Source organism: Macrobrachium nipponense, chromosome 15, assembly GCF_015104395.2.
Source record: "Macrobrachium nipponense isolate FS-2020 chromosome 15, ASM1510439v2, whole genome shotgun sequence".
NCBI lineage: Eukaryota > Metazoa > Arthropoda > Malacostraca > Decapoda > Palaemonidae > Macrobrachium > Macrobrachium nipponense.
The window spans coordinates 34451333-34470607 of NC_087208.1; the positions used below are offsets into that span (position 1 = coordinate 34451333).

Consider the following 19275-nt stretch of genomic DNA (forward strand, 5'->3'; position numbering starts at 1 on the left):
TAGATTTTCAATTTTATTTAAAACTACCAAAAATCAACTATGGAAAAACTTAGGCACTTACAAGATTTCCTCAAAAATTGGTCCCAGACATTCACAAGTTTCACATATGAAATGCAGAAAAAAAAATAATAAAAAAAACGAGAATACCTAATACTAAGTAGTTGTGCACTATACAATTTGGCACCTTATGTTGTGAGGGAGATCCTGGGCAATAAGAGCTTACAAACTTGTACTTTTGAACTTTTAAAAGGGATGGAAACTACAATATTTGGAAGAATCAAGACTTAAAGCTTCAAAAAGAAAAGGGGAAACACTGCAGGGAATATTGTTTTCTCTTTCACCCATTCCTCCCATCACTTGTATTTTGCTCTTGGTTTGTTGCAAGAATTAAATTGGCCACCAGATTTGTAAAGGAATTCTCACACCTAACATTTTTATATAACCCATATTAAGGGTTGTAGAAATTACTGAGTTCTCAAAATTTAAAGTTATATGAATAGTGAAAATCCCTTTCTGATCTAATAATTCTTGATTACTTTTTTTTTATTTTTTACAATTAAGGCACTTTTTTGAATGGGGAGTTTGTTGTTTTGTTAGGAGTTACTTACATAAATTCATTAGAAGGGCTATAATCCTTTACATTTTAAACCATTCCCATTTCATAAGTACTTTTTTTATTTTTCTCATTACTTCAGTCATACGAGGACATACGCCATAAGGAATCCATTCCTCAACACTGGAGTGTGACGGAATGAGTCAAGACCTGAATACCAGGCTTTATAATTTAAGTAAGAGTGAGATCAAGACAAATCAGCTATTCTAGACCATTTCCAATCTTTACGTAACCTTCTAGCCCAGGTGCATGTCCACATTTGACTCTAGACCCCAAAGGAACAAACTAAGGTCAGGCTGAACTCGAGACTTAAAACCCACCATGAAAGCAGTTATCATTGTAGCATAGTAAAAAAAAAATTTTATTAAATAAATAAAATTGTGGAAAATTTACAAATTCCATGTCCTGTGACTAGAACATTATTCAAAGCATTACTTCTGCATCTGGGGGGTTTCTAAGCACTGCCTGATCTTTCTGACCATAGTCTTTAAAATTGTTTGTTTCCCATCACTGCAAGAATTCCATCTGTGTGAACAGAGCATCACCTTTATGATCTTATATTATCATTATTTTACACATACCCACGAAATTGGGTCTAGCATCAATTTAGTTAAGGACGAGGTTGCTGTACTGCTACACAAACTGCTAATTTAACTTTTCTGCAAACATACTATACCTAACTGCTATGTAACTGCAAAACTAGATCTAGCCTACTCGAAAATCAGTCTAAATTTACCACTACCTGCTAACATTTGAGCCTATGTGTAAGGAGTTCATTGCCTTACTTAAAACAACCTCATCTTTAACTTTATACCATTGTAAAATTTGGCATCAGCTTTAAAGATAGTATTCCTAAAGCTTCGCTGAATAATTCTTTTCAACTTAAACTCTGCATATCTTATTGCTTCACCAAGATAGTATACTTATTTTGCCACATCTAGTAGGTGCACCTGAACACTTTCAAAGAAAAAAATGAGACCAGGAAATGGGGACAAAAGTTAAAAGATACCATGGGAGAGAGGAAATGAGAGAAATAATTTAAATAAAATACATAAATAATAATAAAAGATAAGTTGGTCCCCTAAATTACACTGAGATCTGTATGCACTTATGAAAGTGTTACAAATAACAAATGCAATAAAATTCACCATTTGTGACGGCAAGTCGGAGTTCATAACCTAGTCATTCTCACACAGTCACAGTACTAGTAAGAAGTGGCTGAGGAATGTAAATGGTCAATTTATCAAGAGAAACTTCAATACAAAATTTTGCTGCTCAGCAACATCTTACTTGGTGAAGAAACAAAAACTGTTTAGTGAGATGAAAACAGCACCATACCAGCAGCTGCAATAAAACTCACTGACAAGGAAATTTTACCAAAAACTTTTGTGGAACAACTCTATTGTCAGCTATGGTTGGTTAATCATGTAAAAAGAATTAACAAATGACAATTAAAATTACTGATTAACATACTAGCCAATAATTCAATTTATAAAAGTGCTTTGCCTTCAAATGAACCAATCATTGTTGACAATGGGATCTAACTCCGCCTTCATGGGGACTCCGCTCCTTCGGACACCTGAACATTTGATAGAAGATTAACACTTAAACCAAGTAAATTGTTTTATGTCAATTTCCAAATTAAAAAAAAAAGTTTCTGAATATATCCTCAGTCATACTTGCAAGTAGAAATCAGGTGCCCTGGAGGAGGCCGCCTATGACCTACACTAAGCTACGTGTATACTGTCAATATATACACTACAGAGCTGGACTTCTGTCATGCTCTATATGCTCTGCCCTTTCACATCTACCAGGTTTAATCAAGAAGACCATAAATGATCAGCAATAACAAAGAAGTGAAAAGTAACCTAGTGAAAATTTGTACTATCAGAATTTAAGAAGTAGAGGTAAAAATAAAATAAAAAAATAAATATAACAAGGAACCCAATCTTTAAAACCAATTTCTTGCTCTGAAACTGTCAATTTACTTCAAGGGTGAAAGTCTGCTGCTGCTGTTCCAATTAAAGTAAAATCACTTGGACCCCAAAAAGAATTTCTGATTGCTTTGCCAAATAAAAATAATTAAAATCTCTTATATTCAAACTGACAGTGAAAGAATTATTTTATAGCTTTCAAAATAAACCAAGCAGCAGTCTTATGTGGCAGAGCGAGTTGATCAAGGTGGTTTTGTATCAAAACATGCATGCTGAAGTAACTCCTTGGCTGGGGGTCTCTTTTCACTCTTGATTTCTAGACAACTAAGTGCCAAGTCACGGGCAGCATCTGACAATGTGTCTGGTACACGTGGAGGTGAACCACTTGATGCAATCTGCAGAACAATAAATTTCTGTTACCTTTATGATTCAGACTTCATATAACATAAATCACATAAATTAAGACAAAACTGATAAACACTGAATTTGTAATAAAAATGATATTGTTATGATACAATAAAGTTTGTTCATACTTACCTGGCAGATATATATATAGCTGTATTTTCTGAAGTCCGACAGAAATTCAAAAACTTCCGGCACACACAGTGGTCGGCCAGGTGGTTAGTACCCATTCCCGCCGCTGGGAGGCGGGTATCAGGAACCAGTCCCATTTTCTATTCATAATTTTTATTTCCACTGTCCCCTGAGGGGAGGTGGGTGGGTACTTAATTATATATATCTGCCAGGTAAGTATGAACAAACTTTATTGTATCATAACAATATCATTTTGTTCATGAAACTTACCTGTCAGATATATATATAGCTGAATCCCACCGTTGGAGGTGGGAAGGGACAGAATAGAAGGATTTTGGGAAACAAATGCATGCAGATGATTTACATCTTGGTTCCACCTGTTAGCATTGCTGGCTTCGTGGTTATTGCCACGTAAGTCTGCTTGTGCTACTAGAGTTTGCCAGCGAGGTAGAGACCCTATATAGCTGGTGCACTCCAGATGATCTGTCAACAGGGGCGAGACCACGACGTGACTAGACCATATTTGACCATACCATGAGGGCTAAGAAGTAAAAAAAATATATATATAAAAATATATATCACCACCTGACCAACCTAGCCAAAGTTAAGGTGTGTTAACTAAGGCTTAAGAGTTAAGAAGTCACCGTTGTCGGCGACTCAACTACTAAATTAAGAGCTCTTCCTAACCATTTTCTACAGGATAGGATGAGTGGTACTACTTGCCCCCAAGATTGTGTCTGCAGACACGTATGGCCCTAGCGAGCAGCAGATCTCATATGCCATCTTCACATCTCGCAGGGAGTGTGAATTGAACACAGAGTTGCTTCGCTAAAACATGGTACTCAGGATGTTGCTGAGTGCCATGCTCTGTTGAAATGCTTCCGAGGCCGCGCCCTCACCTCGTGAGCATTCAAATCAAAAGATTTCAAATCTTTGTGCCAACACAATGAAGGAGCTTTTTTGAAAGAACTCCTTAACAATAAAGCCAGGGTGTTCTTCGATATGGGCAAGTCTGGTCTTTTCGGAACACTGCAGATTGTCCGTACGACTTCGACTTTCTTGAGTTTTTATGTAGATAAAACTTGAGAGACCTGACAGGGCACAGGACTCTCTCTGGCTCCTGCCCAATAACTTGTGCCATCCTTGATTCCAAGCTCCTGGCCCAAGAACAAGACGGGTTTCCATTCTTAGGCCACAACGGAAGGCTTAGAGAACGCACCGCCTTGTGTTCTCTAATGCCAAAACTTCTGACGATGGCTGAAAACCTCACTAACCCTCTTTGTCGTATCTAGGGTGGTTAGAAAAGGGCCTTCCTGATCACGTGCAAGAAGTTAACAGGTAGGAGATGTTCGAATGCTTTGACATCAAGAACTTCAGACTATGTCTAAGTTCCATATTGAAAGCTTCGATCTGGACATGCACAGTCAGTCAGTCTGTACTAAAGTCAGGTGACCGACCAGTTGACCAGTCAGACGCATCAAGGACAGCAAGGCTGTACCCTGAAGACCATAAGGCACTATTCTTCGCTGAAGGATGAGTGTCTGGACTGCCTGGGCGATTCAAGCTAAGCAAACCTTGGGGTATGAACGCAACCCAACGTCGTTAGCGAATCAACTCCTGAGCCACTCCTGACTCGAGCTTCTGTGCCAGGAGAAAGGAGCGAGGAGCAAAATGGCGATTCAGTCCCGAAGGACGAATGCCTGACAGTCCAACCTGGTCTCATGTTAAACGATCATCGGGGTGTGTAAACGCAACCGACTTCGTCAACAAGAAACTCAGGGCTACTATGTGTCTCCTGATCTCGCACGAGTGTCTGACTCCGAGAAAACAGGTGAGACAAAAAGTAGATGGTGAGCGAGTTTTGAGATTCCACAGAACTCAAAGATCGTGAAGGGCTTTGTTGTTTGACAGAAGCAAATCTCTGAGCCCAAAGGCCGTCAACAACATATTTGCGTATTCTTTAATAGTTGTGACTGCCAGCTTATCCCATTCTTCAACGGAAAGGGAAGACGGCAATCTTATGCTGTCAACATCTCGATAGTCTGAACGTAGTCAGACTCAGAGCGGAGAGGTTATAGGTACCTTTCGTGTTAAAGTAGACCGACTCTCTCGGAAAAGGTCCTTGGAAGGACGTGACCTCTGTGAATCTAGGATCTTTGAAGGCCAACATGGGGCGATTAGCGTCATTGTCGCTCCCTGTGATGGTATAAATCATCTTATTACATTTCCTAAGCGTTTGAAAAAGGGGAAAAGAGACTAAACATCCATCCCTGTTCAATATCATAGCGAAGAGATGTATGAAAGGACGTCCCTAAAGTCTCCATAACTCTCAACATACTTCTAAAGAAAGATTCCACTCGGAAGTCAGTAGTTGCTGCCGTCGATCGAGAAGATTCGTACGGACTTTTGCAATCCTGTAACGAACCTCTAGAGGATCGTTACATTCTACGTCTGTTGTTATAATAGGCTCTTTCTCGTAAACCCGAACAGGGACCGAGAGAAGATACTTCCTAAGATATGAGAGAGCTGTGGAAGATCAGAGTTGATATGGACCACTGGTTCCAAAAACTCGTTTCCAGGACTGGAGGGACGACAGAATTGCTTCCACTTCTTTCAGATTATGATCCAGGACATCTGAAACCCTCTCCAGATGTCCGGCACCTTCTTTCTATCACCTCAAGTGATACTTAACGCACCGAGAGATGTTCAGAATCATTCCTAGATCTTTAATAAAATTTCAGTTTCCCGGTAGGAAAAAACTGTAGAGGTCTGAATTGCAGTCTATTCAGGAAACAAACTTCTTTAGGAAGGAAATGGTCCCAGCAAGCTCATCCATTCCCTCACACAGTATGTTTACTTCCCTAAAAAGGCTGCGCTTTGCCTAAGCAGGAGAGCATATAATAGTGAAATGTTGCGGTAGACTCGTAGTCCTATACCGTGCGGTAACGAGCACCGAAAGGAGTAAGAGATATCTCTGAGAACATAGTAAGGCAAAACGAATGCAATGTTTATTCATTCATGTAAGAAATCCCCTCAATCTTAGGCTAAAGTCCGTGATTGTAGGGCAGAGATACAGTTAGTCAGTCAATCCCGCAGGAGAGAGAGAGACGTAACTGCCAGCACAGAGATACGGTTAGTCAGTCAATCCCGCAGGAGAGAGACGTAACCTACCGCGCATGACAGCGAACGAGCTGGTACTGCCTCGTTTGGACTGGCGGAGAGGACAGTGACAGCAGCAGCTTACGATCGTCGTCTCTTAACTTTATGCCTGGGTTGCCAGCTACCCTATTCTACGAAGAAATAGGTCCGTAATTTTTAGCATAAAGAGACTCTCAAGCTGGTATTAATTAAGTGAAACAGAAAACGCTAAATATATAGATGCGTTTGTGTCGTCATAACACTACCATACAACGGTAAAAGATAAATCGGAAACTCCTGGAAGGCTGCAGGGAGTAATGATTAAATGTCCTTAAATTAATAGACAATAGACCTCTCGGTTGCCATCCGAAGAGGTAACTACAGCAAGCGTATATGACTTGAACCAACCAGTAGTAAAATAACGCAAGGCAAAATATGATATTATATTGCAATAAAGTTTTTTCATACTTACCTGGCAGACATATATACTATAGCTGAATTCGGAAATACAGCTACATACATATCTGACAGGCAAGTTTCATAAACAAAACTCAAGAGAATTGAAGCGGACAGCTCAAGCTTCTTATGTTATTGGACATAAGCGTTCATTGACGTAGTCTACAAGTCTATTTCTTGTACGAGTCTGCGAATGATGAATGAGAGCTCTTCCGAATCTTGTCAATAAGAGCTTATCCGCTTACGCAATATAAAGTTAATGAGAAGTTTGTCAATGAGAACTAACCCATTTACGGGACAAAGAGATAATTTGTCAATGAGGGATACCCACTTACTTGACAAAACGATAGTATATTGTCAATGGGGGAAATTCACTGAATTGACAAAACGTAATCCAGGAAGTCGAGCATTTTATTTTTCGATTCCCGTCTCAAACGAGGAAGGGGCAAGAATCCTGTTAAGAGACGGCTTACGACAGGTAGAACGACGATGTTCAATTCGGCAGCGTAAGTCCGACTAGGAACTAACAAAATCTATCATCTGAAAAGCCCTTTCAGATGGGCTAAAAAGCTTGCAAAATTATCCTGGGAAGAGGAAGAAACTCTCCAACCAGCTTCCTCTCCCGTATCAAAATTTATTGGCAGTATGGCAAAGGAAGTCCTGTCTTGCGCTTTCCTCCTTTTGATGAGTGCCTTTGCAAGAATCCTACTGAACGTTGCCGAGAGTCCTGACGTGCAGGACGTCGAGCTTTTACATAACCCATAGCTGCCTTACCGCAAAGTCTTGACTGCGGTAGAGCAAAAGAGATCTTTCCTTGAGCTTTCCATAACTCCATCCAATCCTGGACTTTACGAAAAGCAATATTACTGACAAAGACCTCTATAATTCACGAAATCCGTGGTCTTGCTGGGTTTCGAAACGAAGTTGCCTTTTCACTTTAAGCTTCCTCCGAAGCACTGCTTACTTCACATTCTTCGCAGGCGATGTAGAAGGGATCACCGAAGTTAGGTAAAAAATCTTTAGGCCCAAATCAGCTTGAAGACTTCAACAGAAACGTTCAGCCAGGCGACACACCTGGCGTGCGCGCTCGGCGTCCACTGACTAGCAGCGAGCACGCTCGGCGTCCACTGGCGAGCAGCGAGCACTCTCGGCGCGCCCGCTCGGCGTCCACTGGCGAGCAGCGAGCACTCTCGGCGCGCCGCTCGCGCTCGGTATCCACTGGCGTGCGCTCGGCCTCGGCGTCTACTGGTGCGCGCTTGGCGTGCACCCGCACGCGCGCCTGGCGTCCATCCGAACGTCCCGTCCAAGCCGAGCGTCAAAAAAAAAGCGTGCAGAAAAGCGTCACGCTCCTGACAGGCGTCAATGCAAGCGAAACTGCCTTCAGGGAAGAGCATTAGACATCTCGGAGAGAAAACCGACTGCACGAAGCAGTCTCAGGTGAAGGGTTGATCGTGTGAGAATACGCGGGGCGAAGGAACGCCTTCTTATTCTCACAGCAACAAAGCTAGGACGTCCGCGCTCAAAAGCGTCCTGCTATATGACTTGCTTTCCCTTTTCTCGGTGGAAAGACGTACATGAGTTCAGGCGACGTTCGCCTTCTTACTTCTCACTGCAACGCATGACGAGAGAGAGAGAGAGGACGTGAAACGTCCTCTTCTATAAAGCTTCTATTTAGAGGGCGCGAGTCCTTCCGAAAGCTCCAAACCCTGCGCAGGGAGGACGCTTCGGAGGACGAGAAGCAATCCTTCAGGATTCGTGCACGCACTTTGGCAGCCTGGGAGTAACTTCAGGTCTGCCGAAGGCACGTCAGATCGGTGGGAGTTCCTCGTAACCCTCCTTCGGCTTTCGACATGCTCTCTCCCTGTTCCTGGGAGTCAAGCAGAGGTCCCGGCCTAGAGGCGAAATAGCCGATCTGACGCACCCTCCACTACACAAGGGGCACTGTCACTGCACTTAGCCACTTCACTTTTGCTCTCCAAAGCCAGCACTTTCGATTCTAAGTTACGAATCGATAGAGTATCAGAGAAAGGTCAATACCCTCTACAGAAACTGTTTAGGGCCCGAAGGCAACATTACAGGGTTAGGAGTAACAACTACAGAAGTAGCACTTTTCACCACAATGATAGGAGAGCGAGCACCTTAGATTCCAAGATACAGATGGAATCTATAACGTAAAGGGCATTACCTCACGAGACTATTTATAGCCCGTAGGCCATACTACAGGGTTAGGCAAAATAGTCTACAGGTAGGTTAGCCTACCCTGACTTTGTTTACTGATTAATTGCGTACATATGAATCATACGTCTTCCTTATGGAATTAGACAAAGTCTCACACTCCTTACATGACAAATCTCAACAAAGAAGCAAGACACCTAGCCCTCGTGCATATCGAGTGCGGAACTACCGAAAGCCACACCCTATCTTAGCAGACAACACCCTCTGAAACTAGCCTAACTAGATTCAGATATACAAAAATGAATCATATTCAAAACAATTTAAGATAGCGTATGCCTAGCCACAAATCCAAGTCAATAAATCAAAAGACAATTAGGATATTTACCGGCCATGAAGTTTCCAAAATCCTAAGACGGAGGTACTGAAAACAGGTGTTTCCAGCACCGGCGACAGAAAAATTATGGATAGAAAATGGGACTGGTTCCTGATACCCGCCTCCCAGCGGCGGGAATGGGTACTAACCACCTGGCCGACCACTGTGTGTGCCGGAAGTTTTTGAATTTCTGTCGGACTTCAGAAAATACAGCTATATATATATCTGACAGGTAAGTTTCATGAACAAACTGTTTTGTATGAAGAACTGGCAAATCTGTGGTCTCAAATTTAACATTTTAGGTGTTAGTAAATACCTTGTACATTAGCTTCAACTGGTTAGAGACATGGTCTGCATCCCAAGGAGGTTTTGTTGTAGCCATTTCAATGACACAACAACCGACACTCCAGACATCACAGGAACGGCCATAGTCTTCACCTCGTAGAACCTCTGGAGCCATAAAGGCAACAGTACCTAGTAGCTGTCCTTGAAATTCTCCCGTGACAGTAGATTTGCTTGCCATTTTTGCAGCTGTACCAAAATCAGCAATTCTAAGCCACTGGCCAGTACTATCCACCAACAAATTTGCACCTGAAAGGACAAGTATGTTAGGAAAATTTTGTGTAAGAGTAGAAATAAACAGAATATACATGCTTACCAATGCCAACAAATCAAAATGCTTATCAGAGGCGAGTTTATCCTAAAATAACGTTGAACTAGTGTATAACTCAGTAACGTATATTTCGTAATATGTAGAAAAGTTTTTTCTTCTCTTTTTTTCTTGTAAATACTGTATTCTGCTGTAATTCTATTTTTCTCAATATTCATGTGTACTCTGGTGTACTTTACTCATTTGCATAGTTGTTGGCACATTTACCTTGCAGAGCCCTAATTATGCATTTTAATAGCTTTACCTACAGAGGCATGCTATAACACTCTTCATGTAAAGATGGAAAGCTAAGAAAGGTTGTAACTTCCCTTGGAAAATGTTCACACACTAGGCAGATAACCACATTACTAAGACAGGATCTAATGATATGCCAGGAATGATAAGGAGAACTAGTCAAACTCCCAACATCAAAGACAGGGTAGAGATATGCAGGACAATAGAGATAAATAAAAAAATAATTTTTTTTTTTTTTTAACTGAACTACTCCTGCACAGGCACTTCAAGGCAAGAGTCTAGAGGAGCCACTGCAACCTGAGTAGTGCAAAACAACCGTTTGGGAAGGAAGGGGAAGTTGACTCCTATTATTCACAATAGCCAATAAACAACAAACCATTGACTGTTCTGTTTTTAAGTGCAAGGCTGCTTACAAGAAAGACAAGTGACCTGTTGTGAAGGGCTGAAATCTCTATTTACATATGCCTTTTACATGAAACCTATTACAAAAATTAAAAATCTTACTCTAGCAGGGATATTTTTGTGCCACTTTATTTTAGCTATAACAATTACCCGAATACAAATTGTCAATTTCACTGCGAAGGTCTCTGCCACCTGGATTTAGCCAACACAGTAGTTATTAATTACACATCCAAATGGCATTTTTATGGGAAATCATACTGCGTTCTTTATACTGACTGGATTCAACAGGGTATGACAATATCTATGATAAGATAATCCAATTTTATGTTGATACTTTTCCTCAAATGCTACAAGTAGCAACAATTTTGTTGTTGTTTTTGTTTTACTAATATTCTGTCTCTTGAAAAGTTTACATTCCTCCAGCCTCTTACTTTGTTTTCCTCATTACTGGTTAATTTTTTTACAGTACTCGCAAGATATGGTACTACTGCTAATCAAAGGTAAATTTTTCTTATTTACTTATATATTTCAATTCACTTAGGAATTCTTCAAATGTATCCTTTTACCTTTTCTAGAAATTTTATTAACAATAATTCAAGATACATTTAGGTTTACTAGTCCATCGCTTAAGGTTATGCTAAGTCTGCATATTTTACAATTTTACAAGATGAAACAAAACTCAAAAGTAAAGATACAAACCTTTGAGATCTCGGTGCAGAATTTTGTTGTCGTGGAGGTATGCTAATCCTGCTAACACCTGCCGGGTATATTTCAAGATAACATGTTCTGAAAATTTTCCATACTTGTCCAACATAGTGGCCACAGATCCCCCAGCCATCCATTCGGTGAATACAGAAAATGATGTTGTGTGCCTGCAAGCACCCAAGAGTCGTACAATGTTTGCATGCCTAAGACGTGACATGATCAAGATCTCCTCTTCTACAGAAGCCTCTACCCTCCCTTGTTCTTCCTCGCTATTTCTACAAAAAGATACTTGTTTAACAGCCATAAGTGTTCCTGTGCGTACATCCCGTGCTTGGTAGCAAGTAGAAAAGGCACCAGTTCCTAGCAGAGGTCCTCTAACCCAATCCCGACCTTCCTCGTACTGTCCACCCTCCACATTCTGAAATAATTTTAAAAGATTTAAAATAAAGGGAAAATAGCTTACATTATAATCTTTCCACATTAATAATATAAACCATATAAAATTATAAAGATATTGTTCAGGCCCTGTAGTATTAATTACAGAATTGACTTCTGTCACTAAGACACTAAATGATAACTGCACTATATATATAATACTCTGATAAAGGCATCATATACTGTTGTATAACTGATAATCAGCAGACTTACCTGCTCATAAGGGTGTAAGGCATCATCAAGGTGAGCTGGAAGAAGATCAAGACCCGGGATAACAGGCAGTGGCGCTTCCTGAGCAGTCCAAGGATCTTCCACCTGCTTGGATCCAGGCTCATTATACCCAAACAGTGGTGCACTTTCTCGAACAGGAGTAGAATTAGGTGCTGTTGGTGTTGCAGGGCTGCTGACTACATCTTTAAAGGAAAACTGAGGAGGGGCAATGGATTTAAGAGGTGTCTGAGGAGAAACGTCTAAAGCATCACCATGGCTTTGAGAGAGACCACCTCTATTAAGAGAGCCTCCAATTTTTAAGGGGCTCCAGTGATGATGTCTCTGGTGCTGCTGCATGGGAGAATCAATGAAGTTTTGTACAAAGAAAGACACATCCTGTTTTGTTTTAGTTTTATGGTAAAGTCGTAATTTTGCTTGTTTTTCTTTAAACTTTGTTTCAAAACTATCCAGTGGCAGATGTGTAGGTCTTGGTGGGGATGATGTTGCAGAGCCTGTTGGGGGTCCCTTAGATGACCTTTCAATGTCCTTTTTAGTAGGAGAACTCAATATTGGCTGACGAGCCGGGGATTGTGAGGACGATCTAAGGGCAGAAAACATTCTAGACGGAGAGTGTGAAACAGAACGAACCAATCTGGGACCCGTGGTGTCTCCGAGATCCCACGTGCCAAGACTCAATTTTCCCTCTATTCTTGCAAGGGAGGATTTACGATCACTATGCTGACCTTGCATGGACCGAAGTCTCCGTTTGAGCCGCATCTGCAACGACACATCAAGTTTTGCCAACATATCACAAACTTGGTGGAACACAGCAGGTTCTGCTGCAGCAAATCGAGCTCCACAAATATATACACGACGAGCCAATTTACTCACTGTGGCATGACTGCTACCAAGTGCCTTGAAAGCAAACTCAACAACAGTCATGAGGCGGTCATAATTTTGTAATTTATATCCTGATTCTGATGGCTGCAAAGGTACATACTGCATTTGAAATTCTGACGGAAATTCATCAACGAGACGATCAAGGACGCACAGCCTCCCCAGAAGCCATTGCCATGGAGCCTCTGAAGGTGGGGTATCATCCAAAATGCAGGAAAGAACATAAGAGATGGCCCCCAGACCAGGTGTTGATGATGGAGTCACCTGAGTTCCCAAGGCCAATTCACCTTCTTGGCCTCGACATAATTCCAATATGGAGTCGACGCTGATCTGTGACGTACGTCGGTTACCATCGGCACACTTAAGAAGTAACGTGTGAACTAGTGGACGGAACAATTCTTGAAGTGCTGTCACTTCACTTCCCCCTGATGGACTCAAATGTGACAACAGCACTCGCACACATCGCAAACAAGCCAGGTACACTTTGTAAACAGGGTCATTCGCCACCTGGGCGAGAATATTAGCACAACAATGAATTACTTGGTGTCTCTTCTCTTCACCTGTAACCAACCTATCCCAATGTAAAACTTTAACCACCTGCAAAAAATAGAAAATCATTAGTTATCATATAGGTTCATGAACTTGTAAGTCATTTAAAAGCAATTATTGAGAAATCTTTTCAGAAGAATGACACACACTTACTAAATTGCTATGATTTTTCATTGAAAGAGATAGAAAATGTATAACAATAATGAATGAACAATTACAATACCTCATGTGCAAGTCTTCTTAAGCCTGTTTCCCTTACAGCCCAGTCACGTGAAAACAGACAGGCAACGAGTTCCTTGCCAAACACGTTGACCCAACTAGCAGCAGTAGATTCATGTTCGGCTGGAATGGGCTCACTTCTGGGAAGTGGAACGGCTTCTTCTGAGGCACTTGCTACGATGGCTGCTGAGACTTCACCTGTTCATGTTCAATAAAGTTCATATGAGTTGAAAATGTACAAATTATACCTGAAATGCAAGTATATATAACTTAGAAAGGTATTTGAAAAATTCCATATCATATAACATGTGAAACCATACATTAAATGAGAACCAAGTTCCCAAGTTCATAAGAAGTGATTACAAACTAGATTCAGCAGTTTTCTATGAACACTAATACTGTATTTGAGATTCCCACTTTTCATAAATAGTGTGGACTAAACCATCATTATTCAAGATATATTTCTAACATCCTGCTGGTTTAAACAAAGCCATTTATAAATTTAAAAAATGATCTATGAAATGCTTGCATATTTTCAAACGTGCCAGGAAATGCACAAACCTTTCACAGTGGGTGGATAGGCTGACCCCAAAATCCCAAAATTTGGGCCCCCACCAGGGGATGAATAAGCAGAATCAGCATAAGGTGAATGAGTATGGGGGTACGCTGATGTTAACGATCTCGTCATTAAACCCAACGACGTTGGGCTCTGACGACCACTGCTGCATATGCCTGTAAAATGAAAACCTTTCTATGAAGAGAAGAATATAAAGTGTATTTATAATAAAGTTATAACTTTGAATGAATGAATTCATAATTAGTCAATCAAAATCAGGTAACGTTAGATTTCACACTAACCTGAGAAACTTGCACTCATCAGAGGGAAAGCATAGTCAGGTGCCAGGGGTGGGGATCTGGCAGATGTGTTCGAGGTAGTAACATGTGAAGAGCGTGTGATAGAAGTACTCCCAAGAGTTGGTGTAAGTCTTGGGTGGTGCTTGAGAGGCCATGGTGACCTGCAGAGGGGGCACAGGACAGGCTGCCCTTGGGCCTTTCGGTCATCAGCCCAAACAGCCATGCAGTGCTCGTGAAGGAAATTGTGGCAGCCTGTCTCACACATGACCAGGCTCTCTCCCTCAACCATACACATAAGGCAGATAGGGCACAAGGAATCTTCATCCCTAATCAAAAGAGTAAAACTCAATTTTAGGTTCAAAAAAAAATTTTTTTTTACTGATAAAATTCAAATTACTACAACATAATTCAATCCTATCCAGGGCATCTTTGAAACATTATAACTTTGATCATTCAAGAACTTCATTTTTAGCATACCCATACCCATTAGTGGGGTCTGAACTTGACGACGGTTGACCCGTTGGCGTTGAAGGGCTTGAGCGTCCACCTTTTGCCCTTGAAGACTGGGGTCCTGCAACACCAGAACTTCCACTCTGCCTTCTCTCTCGGGCTCGCACAGCCTTCTTTAGACGCTCTTCATACGCAGTCATTAACTGCTCAATCTGAAAATAACAAAAATTGTTAAACATATCAGCTGAGCTTTCCAATGACGCGAGAATATTAAAATCCTGGTTTGGCATCTGTTGAGCTATCTTCAAATGCATTTTATCAACTTTGTGGTCTTACATTACAAATCAATGAGTTTGTTTGCTACTATCCAAAGATTTTAGTCTAATGTCTGCTATGTTATCTTGATAATCATTAGGGAACCATCTTCTTGATCTTTCATTAATAAATAAAGAAACTTATTTCCGTCTAACACTGAGAATGTAACACTGAAAAGCATTCTAAGGAATGTTATAACCAATTTATAATTGCTTTAGCAGCAATGCTACCTTTAAGGGACAAATTCATAAACAGTACCATAGTATATATTTTCTTTTAAGCCAGAAAGGATAACAGAGGATGCAAAAATATTTTTTTTGTATGAGAAGGAGGACCATGCAAGAAGAAGAAGAAGAAGAAGAAGAAGAAGAAGAAGAGAAAAAGGCGGCTTTAAAATACGCAAAAGAAGAGCAACAAGCAGCAAAGAACTTTCTTGAGAACCCAACTTACGCCCATAAAAAGAAAAAGGATACCATTGCTTCTATTCACAAAGAAAACTATAAAAGTATGATTTGATGAGGCGATATTGAAATATGAAACTCAAACTGATTAAAGTGCAAATTAAAGTTTCCCCATTTTAACCTCCCGTGCGAAACCCTGCAAACTGACAGATGCTGTGAAACCTGTCACATACCAGACACTGGGATTCGGTTAAATGGCATCATGCCTTCACGTATGAGTCAGTGCTGGGAACGACTGGATTACACAGGAGTGTTAAATAGCACTGCAAGAACTGCAACACAATACGTGGATGCGATTAACGCACTGTGATTTAACTACCGTTAAGCAAAATGTCTGGTGGTTAAGGGATAAGACAACTGCTCGCAGACTCCTCCTTTAGTTACTAATACGTTTCCTACGAATGGCATAACATCGGTGGTAAAACGATAAACCAAAATCACATTACGGTTTCTGCTTCGAGCATCGTATCATGACGATGCTGATGGTCAGATAATTTGCTCCTTCTAACCCAACTACCCACCAGAGTAACAGCAAAGCTCCAATGTCGTAGTTTACATACAGATCTCGTCTAAAGGCTGCCCTGCGTGTCACCAAAGAGGCACCGCGAGATTAGCACTCCATCTCATTCGAACAGACGCTCTAAAACTTCCTTTATTAACACGAAAGGATACAGAGCGTTAAAGATGCCTTTCCTATGATGACATCACGTTCCAATCTTTTAAGCCTCTAACTTCTCTCCTTATAAGTGAAGCGAATTCTCTTCTGTTAATAATAATAGGCCCGGAAAACTTTAATCGGCTATGGCAGCCTAATAATTTTTTATCACGGCTTCTCAGGGAGCAAGAGTTTACAAAAAGACCCTGCCTGACATTTCTTTTCATCTATAAGAAAGGCGTGAGCCATGCAACTTGAATATTCAAGTTTAACAATGTAGAATAAATAAGACATGCTACAAAAATGACTCTTCTTTCATTTACATTCCATTTCCTGGGGCTTAGTCTTAAGATTTTTATCAGTTTTTATTACAGTTTAACTACTGACAACGTTCTTCCAAATTACAAATGCAGAAAAAATATTTACACAGATATACATACTACTATATATATGAATGCAGTACGTATAACTTCTACTGCTACTCTCTAAGTATTTTAATGTAATATGACCTACCTCAAAATCTTTCAAACATCCTGCCATCAGGACAGGATCGGCTTCAGGAACTTGAAGAACTCTCACCATCACAAACAGAACATGAACACAGTAAGGACCATGACCACAGGAGCACGTCTGCAAATGAAAGAGAAAACATTAGGATGGCAACTAATGCACGTACAAAATATTGAAGAACTTTGATGGCGGACAATTATCAGGGGAAAAAATTAATATATGACAACTTTTATGTATGTGTGCGCACACATATAATGTATATAAATTACGTGGCTGTATGAACAGGCTAATGTTTTGCATGCTTTATGCACAAGGAGTTTATCCACCATTAAGCAGTATAAGTGTGAACGTGGCAATGATATCTTTTCTTCTGCGGGGATCCACTCCGTGTGTGATCAAAATGGCTACGTGTGACACTACGCACGCAATCATATTTAACTTACGAAGGATATTTTACTAGGCACTCCACTGCATAACTGATTAAGAAAATAAAAGGAGGCGGGAGTTACGTTAAAAAATTCTCTCTCTCTCTCTCTCTCTCTCTCCTATTATAATAAAACAAACCGCATACATATGGTTAAAGCTGATTATGACTTTCAGGTAATAACAATAATACAACAATGAAATACAGAATATTAAATTAATACTAACTGAAGACTGTATAAATTGCAATAATAAAACATTCATAAAACGAGAGAGAGAGAGAGAGAGAGAGAGAGAGAGAAATGGAAGTATTCGAATAAAAACGACAGGCATTCCCACCAGGCAAGACTGCAACTCGAAAGATTAGCCTTGTCATCTGCTGAGCCCCTGAAGAGATCAACTGAAACACGACGGATTCAATGCCAAGCACTGGCCAGTGCCACCCAACACATACCAATGTCATCCCGACCACAGACTACTACTTGCGTACAATTACACATAAGCGCTTTGTCTACAAGGAAGGGGGTCAGTTTACCTAAAGGAGAACTGGATTATAAACACACACTTGTGCTGCAAGTATGACTCTGGCTGTTCCTTTAGTTGTTTTTTCTTTTTTCCCCCTAAAGTCATATCCCCCCCCCCACCTCTCTCTCTCTCTCTCTTCTTCTCTCCCTCTCTCATCTCTCTCTCTCCCCCCCCCCACCTCTCTCTCTCCTCCTCTCTCTCCCTCTCTCCTCTTACTCTCTCTCGTCTCTCCTCTCTCTCTCTCTCTCTCTCTCTCACACACAATAATCAGTCAATTTTATTACTAACTTATTCAACATAAGCAGACATTCCTACTGAACAAGGTATGTAAGGTTAGTGATTTGCTACGTAAGCTTTCAGGGAATAAAAGAGCAATATTTATGAACTATCAAAAACTACGACCAAAGTAAGGTATAAATTTAATAATGGATGTCTGGACACGACCACTAAGATTAACAAATATTTCATTCTGTTTTACTACGGTACACTTAAGATGATAAAAGGCAAAAAGGAAGGTTAAATATTTAATGGTGTCGCCTTAGCAACAAAGAAGATTAGGTTACCGGTTACAGGATTTGCTTCCCAGAAAACGATGATAATGAAATGACACGATTTAACAACGTCTGAGCCCTATCTGTGGGTGGGCGATGAGTGCTGCTAAAAATAATAAGTTTAACGGAGTGCTAATCTATTCACTATCCTCTCCGACGTTTGAAATAAATAACCAGCGACACATTCACCTTGAATTTTTTTTTCCTCAGAAGGCTTAATATAGTTTCAAAAGCTATCCATGCAGCATTGTTGGTTATTTTCTCCTGTTTATTTCGTTCCTCTGACGACTCTGTTTCTTCATTAACAGATAAAAATTGTTTTTCTTGTAGTTTTGGTTTAGTACTGAGGGTATATCTGACAAGTGGACGATACACACACGGCGACTATTCAACATAACTTTTTCTCACCTGGCGACAGCACTTCCAAAACGAATCTCTCTCATTTTTATATATCTTTTGCACCTCCATGCAAATGAATAGCTTCCAAATAAATACGTACAGCAGGGGAGACAACAGGACAACGCAAAGACCGCAAATTAATTGAAGATTCTATTACCATCCATAATTACCATTCTGGCGATGCTCCATAGAAGGACTCTGGCGACCTTACGATCTCGCAGAAATCCACTTTCTCCTCCATAACACACGAACCAGGAAAAACCCGATAGATCAGTCAATTTCGGATGATCGTCGACAGGAGCGTGTGAGCCTACGACTCCCTATAAAAACATATTTCTCTCTCTCTTATTCCAGAATCCCCAAGAACGATCAACAAAAGGCTTCTATATTTAAAGCGAGTCCCCTCTATCGCGAGCATCATCGTATCTGCTGCAGCCTATTCGTAGCTCTCTACCCTTGACAATTTGACTAGCCGCCAAAAAATGGTGCGAACTTCCCAAATAGGGTGGTCAAGGAGCCTCGTGACGTCACTGGTCGCGCTGAGCCCCGCTGGCGCTGGCGAGCACCAGAATTTCCAGGGGATTTGG

General features: G+C 40.7%; 1 protein-coding gene across 2 annotated transcripts in view; it reads right to left on the bottom strand.

Moving 5' to 3' along the window:
- LOC135227078 (mitogen-activated protein kinase kinase kinase 1-like) overlaps positions 1-19275 on the bottom strand; it is a 147457-nt gene continuing 128182 nt past the window's right edge. For both annotated transcript variants that reach the window (XM_064266911.1, XM_064266910.1), the window contains 9 exons: positions 16794-16910; positions 14883-15061; positions 14403-14725; positions 14106-14276; positions 13549-13742; positions 11883-13373; positions 11229-11652; positions 9540-9814; positions 1-2942 (listed from right to left, as the gene is read on the bottom strand). In XM_064266911.1, coding sequence (XP_064122981.1) covers positions 2790-2942; positions 9540-9814; positions 11229-11652; positions 11883-13373; positions 13549-13742; positions 14106-14276; positions 14403-14725; positions 14883-15061; positions 16794-16910 — 3327 coding nt within the window. In that variant the 3' untranslated portion in view covers positions 1-2789. The remainder of the gene's footprint in view (positions 2943-9539; positions 9815-11228; positions 11653-11882; positions 13374-13548; positions 13743-14105; positions 14277-14402; positions 14726-14882; positions 15062-16793; positions 16911-19275) is intronic.